Source organism: Scyliorhinus torazame, chromosome 18, assembly GCF_047496885.1.
Source record: "Scyliorhinus torazame isolate Kashiwa2021f chromosome 18, sScyTor2.1, whole genome shotgun sequence".
In the NCBI taxonomy this organism is placed as follows: domain Eukaryota; kingdom Metazoa; phylum Chordata; class Chondrichthyes; order Carcharhiniformes; family Scyliorhinidae; genus Scyliorhinus; species Scyliorhinus torazame.
Window position 1 is genome coordinate 39,753,812 of NC_092724.1, and position 19,328 is coordinate 39,773,139.

The window sequence follows — 19,328 nt, forward strand, 5'->3', positions numbered from 1 at the left end:
AAGCCTTTAGGGAAGGAAACCTGCTGTCCTTACATGGTCTGGTCTACTTGTGACACCAGGCCCACAGCAATGTGGTTGACTCTTAGCAAGCCACTCAGTTCAAGGGCAATTAGGGATAGAAAATGCTAGCCCTGTCAACGACACCCAAATCCCAGAGAGATAAAGAAAAAACTGAGCCACTTTATGTTATGCAGCAGTGTGTTATGGAACACGAACATAAGGGATATTGCACTCTGCTTAAAAGTGCAGGCCACCAATACATTAATTCTTAACAATTGTTGAAGAAATGTTTTCGATTCTCTTGGTTTGAATGATTTCAGGCAGACTTACCAGCTTGGATTTAGTTGGTGGTGGTGAAGCAACACACAAGGCGGCATCATGTGAACTGGTCTGAAATTTGGTTTAAAAAGAAAGATTATTTTTATCACACAAGATGTACTTTTAAATAAAGCTGCTTTTTTCTTCATTTAACACACCCCTCAGCAGAGGACATTGACTGAGACAAACATCCAGGGTCATCTTCCCAGGCTACCACGGTCTATGAAACTGTTCCACCAAGAGGTTCCAGCACAAAACCTGAAACTACTCGTAAGATGCACCTCCCTCCCTTTTAATAGCCCCCTATGTTTTTCAGCAATCAAAAAAAAAAGTTTAAGAGTCTGTTACTGATCTACTAAAAATTGTCTTGCAGCATGGCTTGTGCCATCTACAAGGCACAAGTCAGGAGTGGAATGGAATACTCTCCACTTGCCTGGATGAGTGCAGCTCCAAACATCACTCAAGAAGCTTGATACCATCCAGGAGAATGCAGCCCGCTTGATTGCTCCCCTTCCAAACATTCAATCCCTCGACCACCGGCGAACAATGGTAGCCGTGTGTGCCATCTACAAGTGGCACTGCAGAAACTCACCAAGCTTTCTTGGGCAGCATCTTCCAAACCCATGACCACTACCATCTAGAAGGACAAGAACAGCAGATACCTGGGAACCCCACCACCTAGAGGTTCCCCTCCAAGACATTCACCACCCTGACTTGGAAATAATCGCTGTTTCTTCACTGTCGCTGGGGTCAAAATCCTGGAACTTCTCCTGAACAGCACTGTGGATGTACTTACACCTCAAGGACCACAGTGGTTCGAGAAGGCAACTCACCACACCTTCTGAAGGGCAACTAGGGATGGGCTATAAATGCTGGCCTAACAAGCGATGCCCACATCCTGTAAATGAATTTAATTTCTTTTTTAAAAAAGCATAAATTCCAGGCGGCATGGTGACACAGTGGTTAGCCCTGCTGCCTACACCGCTGAGGACCTGGGTTCGATTCCGGCCCTGGGTCACTGTGTGGAGTTTGCACACTCTCCTATGTCTGCGTGGGTTTCACCCCCACAACCCAAAATGTGCAGGGTAGGTGGATTGGCCCTTAATTGGAAAAACATAATTGTGTATTCTAGATTTACTTTTTAAAACAACAAACTCTCGGGAATGTTGAATTAAAATTGCAGGAGAATAGGACTAAGAGCTGCACACTAAATTCATATTCAATCAGGCAGGGGCACAGTGCAGCACTAGACTGCTGCCAGACTTGCTGTGATTTCCAGCATTTTCTCTTTTGTTTCAGATTCCAGCATCCACAGTAATTTGCTTTTATTTTGTGCAGTGCTAGAGCTGGCCTCAGTGACTGAGGGGAGGAGGGAACATTCAGCCAGACACATACTGATTTGTTTCACACATAATAAACGATCATTTGAGTGAGCTTTTCCAGTCCAGCTGTCCCAACTGGGCTGTAACCAAGTAGGATCCACATTCTGGAGTCAACTGGTGCACAAAAGTATGAAAATAGGGTATACTGAAAGCATTTGAACACAAAACTAAAATTGCTTGAAAGTGAACTATGAAACCTTGGGCATGCCCAGTAGGCTTTTCTGATCAACACACGCAAAACCCAAAAACTGAATTTAAGAATCTCCCAGCCAAACTATTTAGAAATTTATTGCCACCCATAGGGTACCTTCTTCAACAATAGGGAATCCATACTCATCCAATTGGAAGACATTCCATACAAATAGGCCCAGGGAGCTTAAATGCAGGTTGGCAGGGCTGAGGTTTAAAGGAAATCCAAGTGTTCACAGAATGTAAGTATGGTTTGACCAGCTAAAACTATGAAGCCGCTTCCCATTGCTTGATCAGCTACGAATACCATCAGGGCTTTGGCTTGCAGGATTAGTTGGAGCCAAGTGGGAAGCATCCTAATCCCTTGCGAAAGGTTTTGGTAGTGGTTGTGTAAGTGCCACGAAGGACTGCAAACCCTCTTATTTCTGCTACCAGATTGCCGTGTCTGTCATGTGTGACATCTCGTATCTAACTTAACCCCAAGAAGATCCTCTCTATTTTCCCACCAAGGATGTTCTTCACTACTCGATCATTTGACAACAGACGGACACAAAATAGAAACACCTAACAGCAGCAGACTGTCCACAGGCAGGTGGCAGCAAGTCTGATAAAAATGTAATACAGACAGCCCCAAGAATTAATCATAGCAACAACATTTCAAACAAAACCCCAGCAGCAAGAGTTTCACAATTGCATTTCAGAAAAATCAAAGATGAAAATTAAATTAAATCAAACCATTTATATTCAAGTTACAACAAAAATGAGTCTGCTCAACCAATAATATCTATTGTTGAAAAATGAAAATCGCTTGTCACAAGTAGGCTTCAATGAAGTTACTGTGAAAAGCCCCTAGTCGCCACATTCCGGCGCCTGTTCGGGGAGGCTGGTATGGGAATTGAACCATGCTGCTGGCCTGCTTGGTCTGCTTGAAAAGCCAGCGATTTAGCCCAGTGTGCTAAACCAGCCCCTAATGATGGAAAAGTATTATGAGGCATGTTCCTTTAAAGGTTAGAGTTTAGGACAAGTAGGGAGATTTTACAAGCTCGTGCTGTGCTTCTTGGGGTAACAGAGGGGATTTTACTCTCCATCTGATCCACAATGTATCCATCTGGGAGTGCTTAAAGCTGGTAATGGGAGGCAAAAGCAAAGGAAGTGCCCACTCCCCAGCACTCGGGTCTTTTGGCTCGATCAGCACAAAATTAGCAACAGCATAGCAAAATGTCATAACCCAGTCTCCAATAAAGGTCTGTGTGTTTCCTTCATAAAAGTGTCAATCAGCCATTGAATCAGACACTGTTTAACGGTGAGATGTTTAATCAGAAATGCGTTTCTTCTAGGTTGATATGAAGGTTTCAGGAGACCCCAAAATAACATAGTTAAACCCGGTTATCAAACTTCACACCAGTCCCAAACTAGACCAGCATGATGAAGAACCGCAAATCTACTCAACTTTGTTATATTTTTTAAAAAAAAATCTTCTATGCACTCATATCAAACTGGTATTCACCGCAAATCCACTTCCGTTCCAGAACATTGCCACCTCTTTGCGCCAGCAAGCCACACTAATGCTAGTGATCAGAGTGCATGGGACCAGGTAAAGAAGCGCTGGCTGACCTGTCTGCATCAGTGCCAGGGCGACAAAGGTAATGAGAAGACCAATGCCATAGGCTGTGGAAGAGAACAAAAACTTCAATGTACAACAAACACTTGTATAAACATAAAAGGTTTATGTAGAAACAAGAAACATCACACAGGGTGTACAGTACTCAGTCACTTTCAACCAAATGCATTTAATGTTAAATTACACTAATTTAAAACCTCTCTCATTTCCCTCCTGGACATTGTACAGGTTTCTTTTGTGAACATTAACTTCACCAAATTCAGGCTCTGGTTTCTATTTTTGAAACTCCCAGCTTATTGTTTCCCCATCGATTTTAGAGGCATGCCTGATTCACCACTTTGGTCTTTCCAAAGCCTTCAAATTCTCGCCAACATCGTAAAAGCTATTATTAAAGGCCATTAAATCCATTACCTGCCTCCTACAGAAGCAATTAATAGGAACACAGCCTTGAATACCTTTTATCTCTGCCTGCCCCACGCCCCAGGATTGATCAGATATAAAGGATCTTCTTAAACCTCTGATAGTTTCGACAGTCTGCACTTGAAACATTAATCTATCTTTTGTCTTTCAGTTGCTAATGGCGTTGCTGTTAATTACAGCATTTTCTGCATTCCTGGTTTATTTTGCCTCCAGTGGGAGGTGTGGTATAGTATGGTCATTGAGATTAAACTAATTGTGTTATTTTTCATATATATTTCATATGTCCAACATTAAAAGAAAAATGCCACAATTTTCTACCAAGTATCTATCATTTTAATCAAGATTCAAATATTTCTGTACACAACATATATAGTATGTCTTAATTGTGTTTAACTCTCAACTGTACAGCTCCTGAAACTAAATAGCCCAGCTGAGAAAAGCACCAGCAGCACAAAATTACTGGAAAGCTAATTCACTCCCTCAATTCTACCTTTTCAAATCATTACAGGTCGAAAAGTAAGATACTTAGAAATGTTTTTCTTGTATTCTATGTTTCTACATGGGCATCGCTGGCTAGGCCAGCATTTATTGCCCATCCCTAATTGCCCTTGAGAAAGTGATGGTGAACTTCTTGAACTGCAGCAGTCCATGTGGTATAGGTACACACATGGTGCTGTTATGGAGGGAGTTCCACGATTTTGACCCAACAACAGTAAAGGAACAGTGATATATTTCCAAGTCAGGGTGGTGTGTGGCTTAGAAGAGGAACTTGCAGGTGGTGCTGACATGTCCTTCTAGGTGGGAGAGGTTGTGGATTTGGAAGGTGCTGTTGAAGAAGCTTTGCCGAGTTACTGCAGTGCATTCTGTAGATTGTACACACTGCTACCACTCTGCGTCAGTGGTGGAGTGAATGTTGAAGGTGGTGGATGGGGTGCCAATCAAGCAGACTTTTTCCTGAATGGCATTAAACATTGTTGGAGCTGCACTCATCCAGGTAAGTAGCAAGCATTCCATTCCATGCCAGACTTTGCCATGAAGACGGCGGACAGGCTTTTGGGAGTCAGGAGGGAGGGGATTTATTCACTGCAGAATTCCCAGCTTCTAATCTGCTCTTGTAACCACTATGTTTATATGTTTGTTCCAGTTTAATTTCTGGTCAATAATTACTCCCAGGTTGCTGTAGTGGGGGATTCAACAATTAATACCATTGAATCAGAAGGGGAGATGGTTAAATTCTCGGTTGTTGGAGGTGGTAATTTCCTGGCACTTGTGTAGCATGAATGTAACTTGCCACTTATCAGCCCAAGCCTGAATGTTCTCTTGGTGTTGGGATCAATGGACAAGGATTGTTTCAGTATCTGAGGAACCACAACTGCCAATGAACATTGTGCAATCACCAGCAAAATTGTTCTATAGTAATAGTGCATCACTGGCTTCCACTTAGAGAATCATCAAATCTTACAGCACAGAAGGCGGCGATACAGCTCATCATGTGTGTCAACTCTGAAATATAGAATTAGTCCAATTTCCCCACTCTTTTCCTCCACAGACAAATTCTTAATTTTTAGGTTATATATTTATTGGTGAAGTTTCTACTCCATCGTTTTGTTGCCATGTCAAAAATAATGTGGCACTTACCAATCGTGCAAGCCACAAAGTAGATTCTCGAGGTCTGCACCTGAATGTCAAACCTGTGACAGTATGCCACCAACATTCCTGAAAGGAAGACAGAGAAGTATCACTGTACTTACATTTTTTAAGGGAATGAGGAGAAAACTGCGCTTTATGGTGACAATCAAAATGAAGGTCCTACACAATGGTCTTATCTTCAAGTGGTTGGGGAACAGCACTTTTTAATTCAATTCAAACCAATAAGCATAAAATTATATAGGTACCATTAGGGGCCACCATTCTTTTGGTATCTGAGGCCCTGCAAAGAGCTATATTGTTTCTGTATGTAACCAGGGGAATACATATTAGATGGTGGCCCTATTTTGAAAGACCACCACTTTGCAGCAAATCCAAAATTTGCGGAAGAGAAATTTAACTGGTTTTCTGCATTTTATTAACCAAATATTTGAGGGCAACCAGTTCCAGGGTTAAGGACTAAAGCAGATTACAACTGTGAGAATTTGTTTACCTGGTATTAAGACATCACCAAAGCCAAGGAGAGAGAACGGCCTGTCACACAATGCCAGAGGGGAAGAATTCAACCGGGGCACCTTCAGTACCATTGGGAGCTGAGGACAAGAGGAAAAGTCTCAACAAGATTGCAAATATTTTATTCGACTGAAGCACAGAGGAAAGTTTGATCTGCCTTGATTTTCTTTGCCACCTATTAGTATCTGGTTGGGCAAACAGATTTGGGGTGAATCTCAATGGTTATAGAATTATCCTGCTAAATTTGAATATCCTATGACTAATAAGATGTCCTTTTTAATCTATCCATTTTCTCAAAACGGCAATTAAATTGTTGAGGAACCTGTCCTAGGGCAAATACGCTTGAGAAACTTAAAAAACACTTAATGGCTGGCAAGTATAAAGTATTCAGCACAAGACCGTACAAACTCAAAATTAGTGAACTGTAAAATCTTTTGAAACTAGCTTGTTTACTCAATCTGAATATCGAAACCCATTGTGAAATATGCTCAGCCACTGAACATATTTATCCAGTGAGTAGCTGAACCACTTGGACCAGGAAAGTCTCATGTTTGATTGTCTGTGCTGGAATCGCAAGCCTAACGATGACCCTGAAACCATTGTCGATTGTCATAAAACCCATCTGGTCCACTGATGTCTTTTGAGTAAGGAATTTTGCCACCCTGACCTGGTATGGCCTCGCCTACATGTGAATGTAAAAGCAACGTGGCTGACTCTTAAATGCCCAAGCAAGCCATTCAGTTCAAGGGCTATTAGAGATAGGTAATAAATGCTGGTCAAGCCAGCGACACCCACATGCCATGAATTAATTTTTTAAAGTTAGTTGCCAGGGCAGCAGTTGATCTCAGCCCTCCCGAGTTACCGAGCAGGACAGATCATGATGCCTTAACCCAGTTGCTTTGCAATGACCTCTATTTGGAAATGTATGTGAGAGCAGTAAATGAAACAGAATAAAATAGGAGGAAGTTCAACTTTGATATCGTGTGCAATCCGGACAGCCAGCCAACATTCATTCCCAGGTTCATACATAAATAATGCCAATCTGGGTGAGCAACCAGAGGGTAGCACCCACAAAACCAAACTCTAAGTCAGAACGGAGGTGGAACTGCACGGCAAACTGAAGAACCAAAAATCCAATGACAGAAGTACTGCCAGAACTACATTCGGATGAACTTCAAATTCCAGGGATACGGACATTATTATATCAGAGGAGAGTTCCCAGACCTGTAGCAGAGCAATGGCTGCCCACGCAGTGATAATATCTGGATGCCATCCTGCTATTAAAAGGTAGAGCCAGAGTTCTGAATGTGCCAGATTAATTTTTCCCTCCTCCTCTTCCCCTATCTGACAGGTGAAGAATCAAACAGAAATCTATTTGGGATGAGTTAAAATCCAGTTCCTGCTTGTAACCAGAATGGCAACGAGATCTTCCTGAGGAAACTGCTAGACCTATCTATTCTGTGTTGCAGAATTTCAGTGTAGCCCAGGAATGCCTCCAAATTGCAGTTGGGAGCAAGAAAAGTGCCTGTGGGGAATTGGTGTGGTTCAATGTGGTTGAAACTCAGCTCCACTTCAAGCTCCAGTGCCTTTCTCAAAAAGGAGTGGAATTTCTAGGCTTCAATCTACAAATGGATTTAATACTTGAACCATAGAATAAAAGATTAGGACAGCAAAATACAGGAGCCATGTGGCAAAAGCATCAGGCAGGAGGATGGAGGTTCCCAAAGGTATGATCCCCACCACATCAGTTCTCAGCTCTAACTGAGCCTCAACAACTTATATTCGTACAGCATTCCAGAGATACTGTAAAGCACTTCCGAGGCGGAAAAAAGGAAAAACACACGAGTTTTGGAAGAGTGGATTAATGGTAAGCAGGTACAATAGAGCAGGTTATAGGGCTACCAAAAAGAAGAGAGAATGGAATAGAAGAAATTGAAAAAAGATTTTTTTGGAACTACTGCAGATTTTAACAAGCAGTGTTCGAAGATCTCTTTTCAGCTGTACCTTTTCAGGAGTGGAGAAATCAGAAGGACCAGCAGCTACTTCCACCATGATGCTCTCCCCACTCTGAAACACACACAAACTCGTCACTCTTTTAAAAAACAATTTTTTAATTAAAGGTTTTCATAAAATATCAGTAACAAAATGAGAAAGAAAAAAGAACCCAACAGGGTTAAGTACAAAACACAATCTAAAAAAAAGCAACCCCCCAAACCCCTCCCCCACTGTACCTAAATAATAAATTAACATTAACACCCCGACTTAAGACAACAGGTGTATACACCCCCTCAGACCCTTCCAGTGTAAACCCCCCCCCCCCCCGAGCTGCTGCTGCCATTGACCAATGTCTATCGTTCTGCCAGAAAGTCTAAGAACGGTTGCCACTGCCCAAAGAACCCTTGTACCGACCCTCTCAAGGCGAATTTCACCCTCTCCAATTTAATGAACCCTGCCATATCGCTGATCCAGGATTCCACGCTTGAGGACCTCGTATCTTTCCACTGAAGGAGAATCCTTCGCCGGGCTACCAGGGACGCAAAGGCCAGAATTCCGGCCTCTTTCGCCTCCTGCACTCCCGGCTCCTCTGCCACCCCAAATATTGCGAGCCCCCAGCCCGGTTTGACCCTGGATCCTACCACCCTCGACACCGTCCTCGCTACACCCTTCCAAAATTCCTCCAGCGCTGGGCATGCCCAGAACATATGGGTGTGATTTGCTGGGCTCCCTGAGCACCTAACACACCTGTCCTCACCCCCAAAGAACCTGCTCATCCTTGTCCCGGTCATGTGTGCCCTGTGCAGCACCTTAAACTGTATGAGACTGAGCCTCGCGCATGAAGAGGAAGAGTTCACCCTCCCTAGGGCATCTGCCCACGTCCCCTCTTCGATCTCCTCTCCCAACTCCTCCTCCCACTTACCTTTCAACTCGACCACCGAGGCCTCCTCCTCCTCCTGCATCACCTGGTAAGTTTCCGAGATTCCTCCCCCCCCCCCCCCCCCCCCCCCCCCACCCCCACCCCCCGAGAGCACCCTGTCCTGTACTGTGCGTGGCAGTAGCCGTGGGAATTCCATCACCTGCCATCTGGCAAACGCCCTTACCTGTAAGTACCTGAAGGTGTTCCCCGGGGGGAGCCCGTACTTCTCCTCCAGCTCACCCAAGCTCGCAAACTTCCCGTCCACAAACAGGTCCCCCAACTTTCGTATGCCTGCCCTGTGCCACCTCGAAAACCCTCCACCTGTTCATCCTGGGGCGAACCGGTGGTTCCCCCGTAATGGGGTCCATGCCGAGGCCCTAACTTCCCCCCTATGCCGCCTCCACTGCCCCCAAACTTTGAGGGCCGCCACGACCACCGGGCTCGTGGTATACCTCCTTGGAGGGAGCAGCAGCGGCGCCGTTGCCAGCACCCCCAGACTCGTACCCACACAGGACGCCGTCTCCAGCCTCTTCCATGCAGCCCCCTCCCCCTTCATCACCCACTTGCGCACCATTGTCGCATTGGCGGCCCAGTAGTACCCACAGAGGTTGGGCAGCGCCAGCATCCCCCTATCTCTACGCTGCTCCAGGAACACCCTTCTCAGCCTCGGAGTCTCTCGCGCCCACACAAACCCCATCATACTCCTGTTAACCCGCCCGAAAAAAGCCTTCGGGATAAACACGGGGAGGCACTGGAACAGGAACAAAAACCTTGGGAGCACCGTCATTTTGATTGACTGCACCCTACCCGCCAGGGACAGTGGCAACGCGTCCCACCTCTTGAATTCCTCCTCCATTTGCTCCACCAGCCTTGTAAAATTAAGCCTATGCAGGGCCCCCCAGCTCCTGGCCACCTGGACCCCCAAATATCTGAAACTTCTCTCCGCCCTTTTTAGTGGGAGCTCGCCAATCCCCCTCTCCTGGTCCCCTAGCTGAACTACGAACAGCTCGCTCTTCCCCATATTGAGCTTGTACCCCGAAAAGTCCCCGAATTCCCTAGGCATCCTCATTACCTCTGGCATTCCTCCCACCGGGTCCGCCACATACAGTAGCAGGTCGTCCGCATAAAGCGACACCCTATGCTCCTCACCACCCTGCACCAACCCCCTCCAGTTCCTCGACTCTCTCAGTGCCATAGCCAGGTGTTCAATCGCCAGTGCGAAGAGCAGGGGGGACAGGGGACACTCCTGTCTCGTCCCTCGGTGCAACCGAAAGTACTCGGACCTCCTCCTATTTGTGGCCACACTCTCCATCGGGACCTCATACAACAGCCTAACCCACCTGACAAACCCCTCCCCAAACCCGAACCTCTTCAGCACCTCCCACAGGTACCCCCACTTTACCCTAGCGAAGGCTTTCTCAGCGTCCATCGCCACCACTATCTCCACCTCCCCCTCCCTCGCCGGCATCATGATAACGTTCAAAAGCCTCCGCACATTCGCGTTCAACTGTCTCCCCTTCACAAACCCCGTCTGGTCTTCATGGATGATCTGCGGCACACAATCCTCAATCCTCGTGGCTAAGACCTTCGCCAGCACCTTGGCATCTACATTTAGCAAGGAAATCAGTCTGTAAGACCCACATTGCAGGGGATCCTTGTCCCGCTTCAGGATCAAGGAGATCAGTGCCCGGGACATCGTCGGGGGTAAAGCCCCCCCTCCCTTGCCTCATTGAAGGTCCTAACTAACAGCGGGCCCAACAGGTCCATATATTTTTTATAGAACTCGACCGGGAAACCGTCCGGCCCTGGTGCCTTCCCCGCCTGCATGCTTCCTATCCCTTTGATCAGCTCCTCCAGCCCAATCGGGGCCCCCAGTCCCGCCCCCAGTCCCTCTTCCACCTTTGGAAACCTCAATTGGTCCAGGAAACGGCCCATCCCTCCCTCCTCCCGTGGGGGCTCGGATCGGTTCAATTCCTCGTAGAATTCCCTGAAGACCCCATTGATGCCAACCCCACTCCAGCCTCCCCGTTGTCGTTGGTCTCCAAGTACCTCTCTATACTTCCTCGGACCCGCTCGCTCACCTCCTCGTCCGCCAACAGCGCCACAGCGGGCGCTGGTCCCTCTCCTCCCCCATCTCCAAGTCCCCCCAATGCGGGGCGTTGTCCGAAATGGCTATTGCCGAATACTCTGTATCCTCTACTCTCGCTATCAGCGCCCTACTCAAAATGAAAAAGTCGATTCGAGAATAAGCCTTATGGACGTGAGAAGAATGAAAATTCCCTAACCCCCGGCCTTGCAAATCTCCAAGGGTCCACCCCCTCCATTTGGTCCGTAAATCCCCTCGACACTCTAGCCGCCGCCGGCTTCCTACCCGTCCTAGACCTGGAGCGATCCAGTGCAGGATCCAGCACAGTGTTAAAGACTCCGCCCATTATCAGGCCCCCCCACTTCCAAGTCTGGGATCCGACCCAACATACGCCGCTTAAAACCCGCATCGTCCCAGTTCGGAGCATACACATTGACCAGTACCACCCTCTCTCCCTGCAACTTACCACTTACCATTATGTACCTACCGCCATTATCTGCCACAATGCTCGACGCCTCGAATAACACCTTCTTTCCCACCAAGATCGCCACCCCTCGATTTTTGGCATCTAGCCCCGAGTGAAACACCTGACCTACCCACCTTTTCCTCAGTCTTACCTGGTCTGCCACCTTCAGGTGTCTCCTGGAGCATAACCACATCCACCTTGAGCCCCTTCAGGTGCGCGAACACGCGGGCCCGCTTAACCGGCCCATTCAGTCCCCTTACATTCAAGGTTATCAGCCAGATCAGGGGGCTACCCGCCCCCCCGCCGACTAGCCATGACCCCTCCTCGGCCAGCTACGCGCCCGCACCCCACACCTGGCCCGTTCCCCACAGCGGCATACCCCCGTCTCGACCCACCCCACTCGCTCCAGCTCCTCCTTGATCTTAGCAGCAGCAACTCGATTCCCCTCCCCCCCCCCCCCCCACCGGCTAGGACCCATCCTAGCTGGTTTACTCCCCCCATTGCACTTCTGCAAGTCAGCTGACTCCTGCTGACCCCGGCAAACTCGTCACTCTTAAGGAACACAGCTTCACTTCAGCATAATTTTAAAACCCTTTAGAGCCCTTGAAAAACTAGGTGAATAAATCACAGAATGAGGCAATAATATTTTCTACTCTGCTCCCAATAGGTTACAAACACTCACTTCACCCAGAATTAAACTGCTCATGATTTAATACTGCTAAGTTACTTTATTCCTCTTCTTGACACAGGATTTTCCCAGTCATTTTCTTCAAGTCTAGCTCAGTGGGCCTGACAGCTGATTTGTGATGCAGAACAAAGCCAGAGCGCAGGTTCAATTCCCGTACCAGCTTACCCGAACAAGCGCAGGAATGTGGCGACTAGGGGCTTTTCACAGTAACTTCATACTTGTCACAATGAAAGATTATTATTATTAAGTCTGGAGCAAAACAAAATTCTCAATTAGTGCAGAACACTTTTAACTGGTGACTGCTAGGATTCAAATTGGGGTAAAAGGTGTTGGCATTATTTTCAAAACGTTTTTCTTCATATTTCTCAACCAGATGGATTCAAAGGGATTAATGAGGAGTTGAGTTGGTCACATTTTTTAAAAGTGTGAAAACTACTGAGCATTTCTCTTTCCCCCAACACATGGCTTGGTTGCCAAATAGAAAGGACTAACTTCCACAAACATCACATGTAATTGTCACCCAAAACTATGCCCAGCTTGCCCACCGGTGACAGAGCAAGATTGCCTGAACTCGTGGCATACAGAATCCTTACGGCCAGCAAACGGAGGAGACTTTCATACCATTGATCTGAGCTGTGATTAGATCCTATATGGCAGAGGTAGGAAGCCAACTGCAACATCCAATCATCTTGCAATTGGTTCTATTACATGGTGATATTTTTAAAAAGTTGGTGACCCCAAAATCTGGCTCCTGAACACCACAGATTAACTGTGATCAATTGTATTGACATGGCTGAAAAATAAATCAGAGAGATCTCACTTAAAAATAAACAGAGCGACAACTTTCCACGGTCATTTATTTTTGCTAATTAAAGATGAAGGTATCTGTGGGCAATATGAAGTTAGTTTTCAGCTTACCTGGGTGAGTAACGGTGTAACGAAGACAAAGAAAATATCATAAACAAAGAGAACCATCAGCAGTAACGTGCAGGCCTGGATGGAAAGGAGATCATCATTAGAATCCAGAAATCGTTAATGCTCGAGTTAAATATAAACATTTGTAAACATTTATTGAAAAGGTTAAATATAAAAACCAGTAGAATCTACACAAGGTTGATACAGTGACTAACCAAAAATTTACTTTCTCATCAATAACCTTCTCAATCAATCCAGCAACCAGTATAAATCAAGAGCCTGCCAACAAATTCAAGGAAATATGGATAGATTTGTGAAACAACTGACTCAGTGTCACATACTTTGATTAAACAATAATTTCTCCTTCCTTTACTGATTACATTGACCATTATGGACTACAATTTCTCAAGCACTAACTTCCTCCTGGTTCACAGCTCCCCATGCACTGCCTTCCCGCTGGCTAACAGCTCCCCGCGCACTGCCCCCCTGCTGGCTAACAGCTCCCCATGCACTGCCTCCCTGCTGGCTAACAGCTCCCCATGCACTGCCTTCCCGCTGGCTAACAGCTCCCCACGCACTGCCTTCCCACTGGCTAACAGCTCCCCACGCACTGCCTCCCTGCTGGCTAACAGCTCCCCATGCACTGCCTCCCTGCTGGCTAACAGCTCCACACGCACTGCCACCCCGCTGGCTAACAGCTCCTCACGCACTGCCTCCCTGCTGGCTAACAGCTCCACACGCACTGCCTCCCCGCTGGCCAACAGCACCCAACGCACTGCCTCCCCGCTGGCTAACAGCACCCCATGCACTGCTGACTACCAGCTCCCCACGCACTAACTCCCTGCTGGTTCACAGGTCCCCACACACTGCCTTCCTGCTCGTTCACAGGTCCCCACAAGCTGCCTCCCTCCTGATACATAGATCCCCACACACTGCCTCCCTGCTGGTTCACAGTACCCACACACTGCCTCCCCACTGGTTCACAGGTCCCCACACACTGCCTCCCTCCTGATTCACAGATCCCCACACACTGCCTCCCTCCTGATACACAGGTCCCCAACACACTGCCTCCTTGCTGTTTCACAGGTCCCCATCCACTGCCTCCCTGCTGGTTCACAGGTCCCCACACACTGCCTCCCCGCTCGTTCACAGGTCCCCATCCACTGCCTCCCTGCTGGTTCACAGGTCCCTAACACACTGCCTCCCTGCTGGTTCACAGGTCCCCACACACTGCCTCCCTGCTGGTTCACAGGTCCCCACACACTGACTCAATGCTGATTCACAGGTCCCCACACACTGCCTCCCCGCTGGTTCACAGGTCCCCACACACTGCCTCCCTGCTGGTTCACAGGTCCCCACACACTGCCTCCCTGCTGATTCAGAAGCCCCCACACATGCCTCCCTGCTGGTTTACAGGTACCCACACACAGCCTCCCCGCTGGTTCACAGGTCCCCACACACTGCCTCCCCGCTGGTTCACAGGTCCCCACACACTGCCTCCCCGCTGGTTCACAATCCCCCACACACTGCCTCCCCACTGGTTCACAGGTCCCCACACACAGCCTCCCCACTGGTGACTCAGGAAGAATACAACATAGGAAAAGGGGGCCATTCAGTCCCTCGAGCCTGTCCTGCCATTCAATGAGATCATGACTGATCTGTGGCCTAACTCCAGATACCTGCCTTTGGCCAAACTCCTGAATATCTTTGCTAAACAAAAATCTATCTATCTCAGATTTAAAATTAACTGTTCTAGCTTCAGCTGCTGTTTGTGGGAGAGAGTTCCAAATCTCTACCACCCTTTGCGTGAAGTGCTTCCTAACATCTCTCCTCAATGGTCTGGCCCTAATTTAGTCTATGCACTCCTAGTTTTAAATTTCCAACCAGTGGAAAAAGTTTATCGTTATCTCCCTTGTCTTTGTCTGTTAATATCTTAATGGATAAAAAGGTGCAGTGCAGGTTCATTAGGATATCATTGGGGAGGAAGGTTATGAACAGACTTTAGGTATTAGGAATCTTTTCACTTGAGTGGAGAAAGCAGAGGTGTTCAAGATTAAGAAATGTTTTTAATGATAATCTTTATTGTCACAAGTAGGCTTACATTAACACTGCAATGAAGTTACTGTGAAAGCCTCTAGTCGCCACATTCCGGCGCCTGTTCCCGAGTACACCGAGGGAGAATTCAGAATGTCCAAATTACCTTAACAGCGCATCTTTCGGGACTTGTGGGGAGGAAACCGGAGCACCCGGAGGAAACCCACGGAGAGAACGGGCAGGACTCCACACAGACAGTAACCCAAGCTGGAATCGAACCTGGGACCCCTGGAGCTGTGAAGCAACAGTAACTAACCACTTTGCCATGTTCGAAGGTACAGAGTGACAATCCACCTAACCTGCACATCTTTGGGTTGTGGGGGTGAGCCCCAAGCAAACACGGAGAGAATGTGCGAACTCCACACGGACAGTGACCCGGGGCGGAAATCAAACCTCGTCCTCGGCGCCGTGAGGCAGAAGAGCAACGAAAAGAATTAAAGGAGAGGTTAGAAATAAAATTCTTCAGGGCAGCACAGTGGCAGAGTGGTTAGCATTGCTGCCTACTGCGCTGAGGATCCGGGTATGAATCCTAGCCCTGGGTCACTGTCCGTGTGGAGTTTGCACATTCTCCCCGTGTCTGTGTGGGTTTCACCCCACAACCCAAAGATTGTGGCAGGTTTGGTGGATTGGCCACGCTAAATTGCCCCTTAATTGGAAAAAAATAATTGGGTACTCTAAATTTATTTTAAAAAAAGAAATAAAATTCTTCACAGGATCAATAACTGATGCTGAAGCAAGTTTCAGAAATTCTTCATTGTTTTGAAAAAGGCAGACATTAAAAGGTTACGGAGAGGGATCAAGGCAATGCGTCAACTCTGTGGCATACATGAAAAAAAACAACTGTGCAGGCTTGACAGGTCGAATGACCCGTTTCCATGCTGGAACATTTCTGATTCTTTATCGATTACGCTCGAGGTATGAAATGGATATATTAGAGGTTGATCTAATTGCACAAATCAGACTTGGAATAATTTACGTTAATACACAGATCCCTCAGGCAGCACAGTGGTTAGCACTGCTTCCTCACGCCACAAGGACCCGGGTTCGATCCTGACCCGGGCCACTATCCCTGTGGAGGTTTTTGGGGGCAATTTAGCATGGCCCAATCCACCTAACCTGCACATCTTTGGACTGTGGGAGGAAACCGGAGCACCCGGAGGAAACCCATGCCAGACACGGGGAGAATGTGCAAGACTCCGCACAGACAGTGACCCAGTCGGGAATTGAACCCAAGGACCCTGGAGCTGTAAAGCAACAGTGCTAACACTGTGCTACCATGCCGTACTGTGGAATTTTTGCATTCTCCCCGTGTCTGCGTGGGTCTCACCCCACAAACCCAAAGATGTGCAGGATAGGTGAATTGGCCATGCTAAATTGCCCCTTAATGTAAAAAAAGATAATTGGGTACTCTCAATTTATTTAAAAAGACACAGAACTCTCAGGACTAGATTACAGTTCTAAAAATATGTAGAATCCTACAGTGCAGAAGGAAGCCATTCAGCCCATCGAGTCTGCACCGACCCTTTGAAAGAGCACCCTACCTAGGCCCACGCCCCTACCCTGTTCCCATAACCCTGTAACCCCCACCTACCTGTTGGACATTAAAGATCAATTTAACATGGCCAATCCACCTAACCTGCACATCTTTGGACTGGTGGGAGGAAACCGGGGCACTCATCATAAAAATAGGTTACAGACTGGCGTTCTATGGCTATTTTTGTGAATAGTTACTGCCAGGTCACTTGCTGCAGTTTTCAATTGCCAATTTCAGCAGTCTACGCTGGGAATTGTCTTTTGCAGCCAATGGACTGAGTGACCAGCAGCAAAAGACTATGAAATCAGACTCATTAGAAAAAAAACCCTGGCATCTTTTCTTTGTGCAAGAAATGTGAAATGATTCAGTAATAAAATGCATTTGCCTGTTATTTTTTTTTAAAGAAGTTCATGCGATGTGGGCATCGCTGGCTGGGCCAACATTCATTGCCCATCCCAGAGGGCATTTAAGAGGCAACCCACATTGCTGTGGATCTGGGAGTCACATGGAGGCCAGACCAGGTAAGTGTGGCAGATTTCCTTCCCTAAAGGACAAACCAGATGGGCTTCAACGACAATCGACAATGGTTTCAAGGTCATCATTAGACTTTTAATTCCAGGTTTTTACTGAATTTTGAGTATCACCACCTGTCCTGGTGGGATTCGAACCCGGGTCCCCAGAGCATTACCCATGGGTCTCTGGATTACTAGTCTAGCGACAACACTACAACACACTGCCTCCCCGATGGAATGCAATCGCTTTTAAAACATGGCACTTCCTATGTCGATTAAACTAAGACAGGATTAGCAACAGAATTGGAAAGAGTATAGCACCCATCATGTCTGAATGTCAGACCATAAACATGTTTCTCAAATAATCAAGCGAGGACAACACAGCCTGCTGCTGCTCTTGACTGCTGCAGCAGAACAAGATCTTTTCAGCAAGATGAGTAGACAAGGATTCGGTCAGATCCTTCAATTGACAAAATTTGCAGCGTGGCATGACATTGGATTATGCAGCAAAGCTACCGTTATTACTTCACCATGCATCATCTCTATCCAGGCAAGTCCTCATGTTGATAGCTGATCTTGTATGGGATCAACAACAAGGATCAGAATTTTTTGACTCTCGTATGGGATCTGGGCATAAAAACTGGCATCTGATACATGTGAGCCCTGGCCTTTAAAGCTAATAGGACAGTACTAGCCTATAATTGCAGTTAGCACCACCTAGCAGTTTAAATGGAAATTGCTGCACATATGTAACAGATTTAATATGTTTACCCAGAATTAGTTTCTGGTTCTGATCAAAGGACATCGGCCCAAAGCAATAACTTGACAGATGCATTTTCTGTTTTTATTACTGGTTTAAATGGTTCCAAATCCTCCACTGTGCCTCTGCTTTCCCTGTGGTCAACAGGTTGAACTTCGTCTGGAGGTTCGGTCGCTCCCCGAGTTGCCCTCCTCGGGGGCCTCTGCATACCTCCTTGTCCACCCTTAAAATCTCCCCCACCAACCTCTCCCTTCCCCTCTCTCTCCCCCTGTGGGCCCTAATGGAGATTAGCTCTCCCCTGACTACCGCCTTCAGCGCCTCCCAGACTACCCCCACCTCCCCGTTGTCGTTGGCTCTCCAAATATCTTTCAATGCACACCCCGCAACCGCCCACACACCTCCTCATCCGCCAACAGTCCCACATCAAGGGCGCCAGAGCGGGCGCTGGTCCCTCTCCTCCCCAACTCCAGCTCCACCCAAATGCGGGGGCGTGGTCAGAGATGCCTATGGCCGAATATTCCGTTCCCTCCACTTTCGGGATTAGCGCCCTACTCAAAATGAAAAATCTATCCGTGGTAGGCTCTATGGACGTGGGAAAAGAAGGAAAATTCCCTGGCCAGCGGCCTGGCAAACCTCCATGGATCCACTCCCCCCATCTGGTCCATAAACCCCTGAGCACCTTGGCCGCAGCCGGCCTCTTACCCGTCCTGGACCTAGAGCGGTCCAGTGCTGGGTCCAGCACCGTGTTGAAGTCCCCCCCCCCCCATTATCAAGCATTCCTACCTCCAGATCCGGATTCCGACCCAGCATGCGTTTCATAAATCCGGCATCATCCCAATTCGGGGCATATACGTTCACCAGTACCACCCGCACCCCCTGCAACCTACCGCTCACCATCACATATCGACCTCCATTATCCACTACAATATTCATTGCCTCAAACGACATCTGCTTCCCCACCAGTATTGCAACCCTCTGTTCTTCGCATCAGCCCGGAATGGAAGACCTGCCCTACCCATCCCTTTCTCAGCCTAACCTGATCTGCCACCTTCAAATGTGTCTCCTGGAGCATAACCACGTCTGCCTTAAGTCCCTTAGGTGCGCGAACACCAGGGCCCTCTTGACCGGCCCCGTTCAGGCCCCTCACATTCCAAGTTATCAGCCGGATTGGGGGGCACACCCCCCCCCCCGCGCCCCCCCCGCGCCCCCCCCCCACCCGCGCCACCCCCCCACCCCGCCCCCCCCACCCCCCCCGCCCCGCCCCCCCCC

General features: G+C 47.7%; 1 protein-coding gene across 2 annotated transcripts in view; it reads right to left on the reverse strand.

The window, feature by feature from the left end:
• Window positions 1–19,328, reverse strand: part of sppl2 (signal peptide peptidase-like 2) — a 77,244-nt gene that overhangs the window by 12,700 nt on the left and 45,216 nt on the right. For both annotated transcript variants that reach the window (XM_072482624.1, XM_072482625.1), the window contains exons 10-15: window positions 13,163–13,237; window positions 8,095–8,157; window positions 6,071–6,170; window positions 5,569–5,646; window positions 3,397–3,557; window positions 331–390 (exon numbers count right to left, since the gene is read on the reverse strand). In XM_072482624.1, the coding sequence (XP_072338725.1) occupies window positions 331–390; window positions 3,397–3,557; window positions 5,569–5,646; window positions 6,071–6,170; window positions 8,095–8,157; window positions 13,163–13,237 (537 nt within the window). The remainder of the gene's footprint in view (window positions 1–330; window positions 391–3,396; window positions 3,558–5,568; window positions 5,647–6,070; window positions 6,171–8,094; window positions 8,158–13,162; window positions 13,238–19,328) is intronic.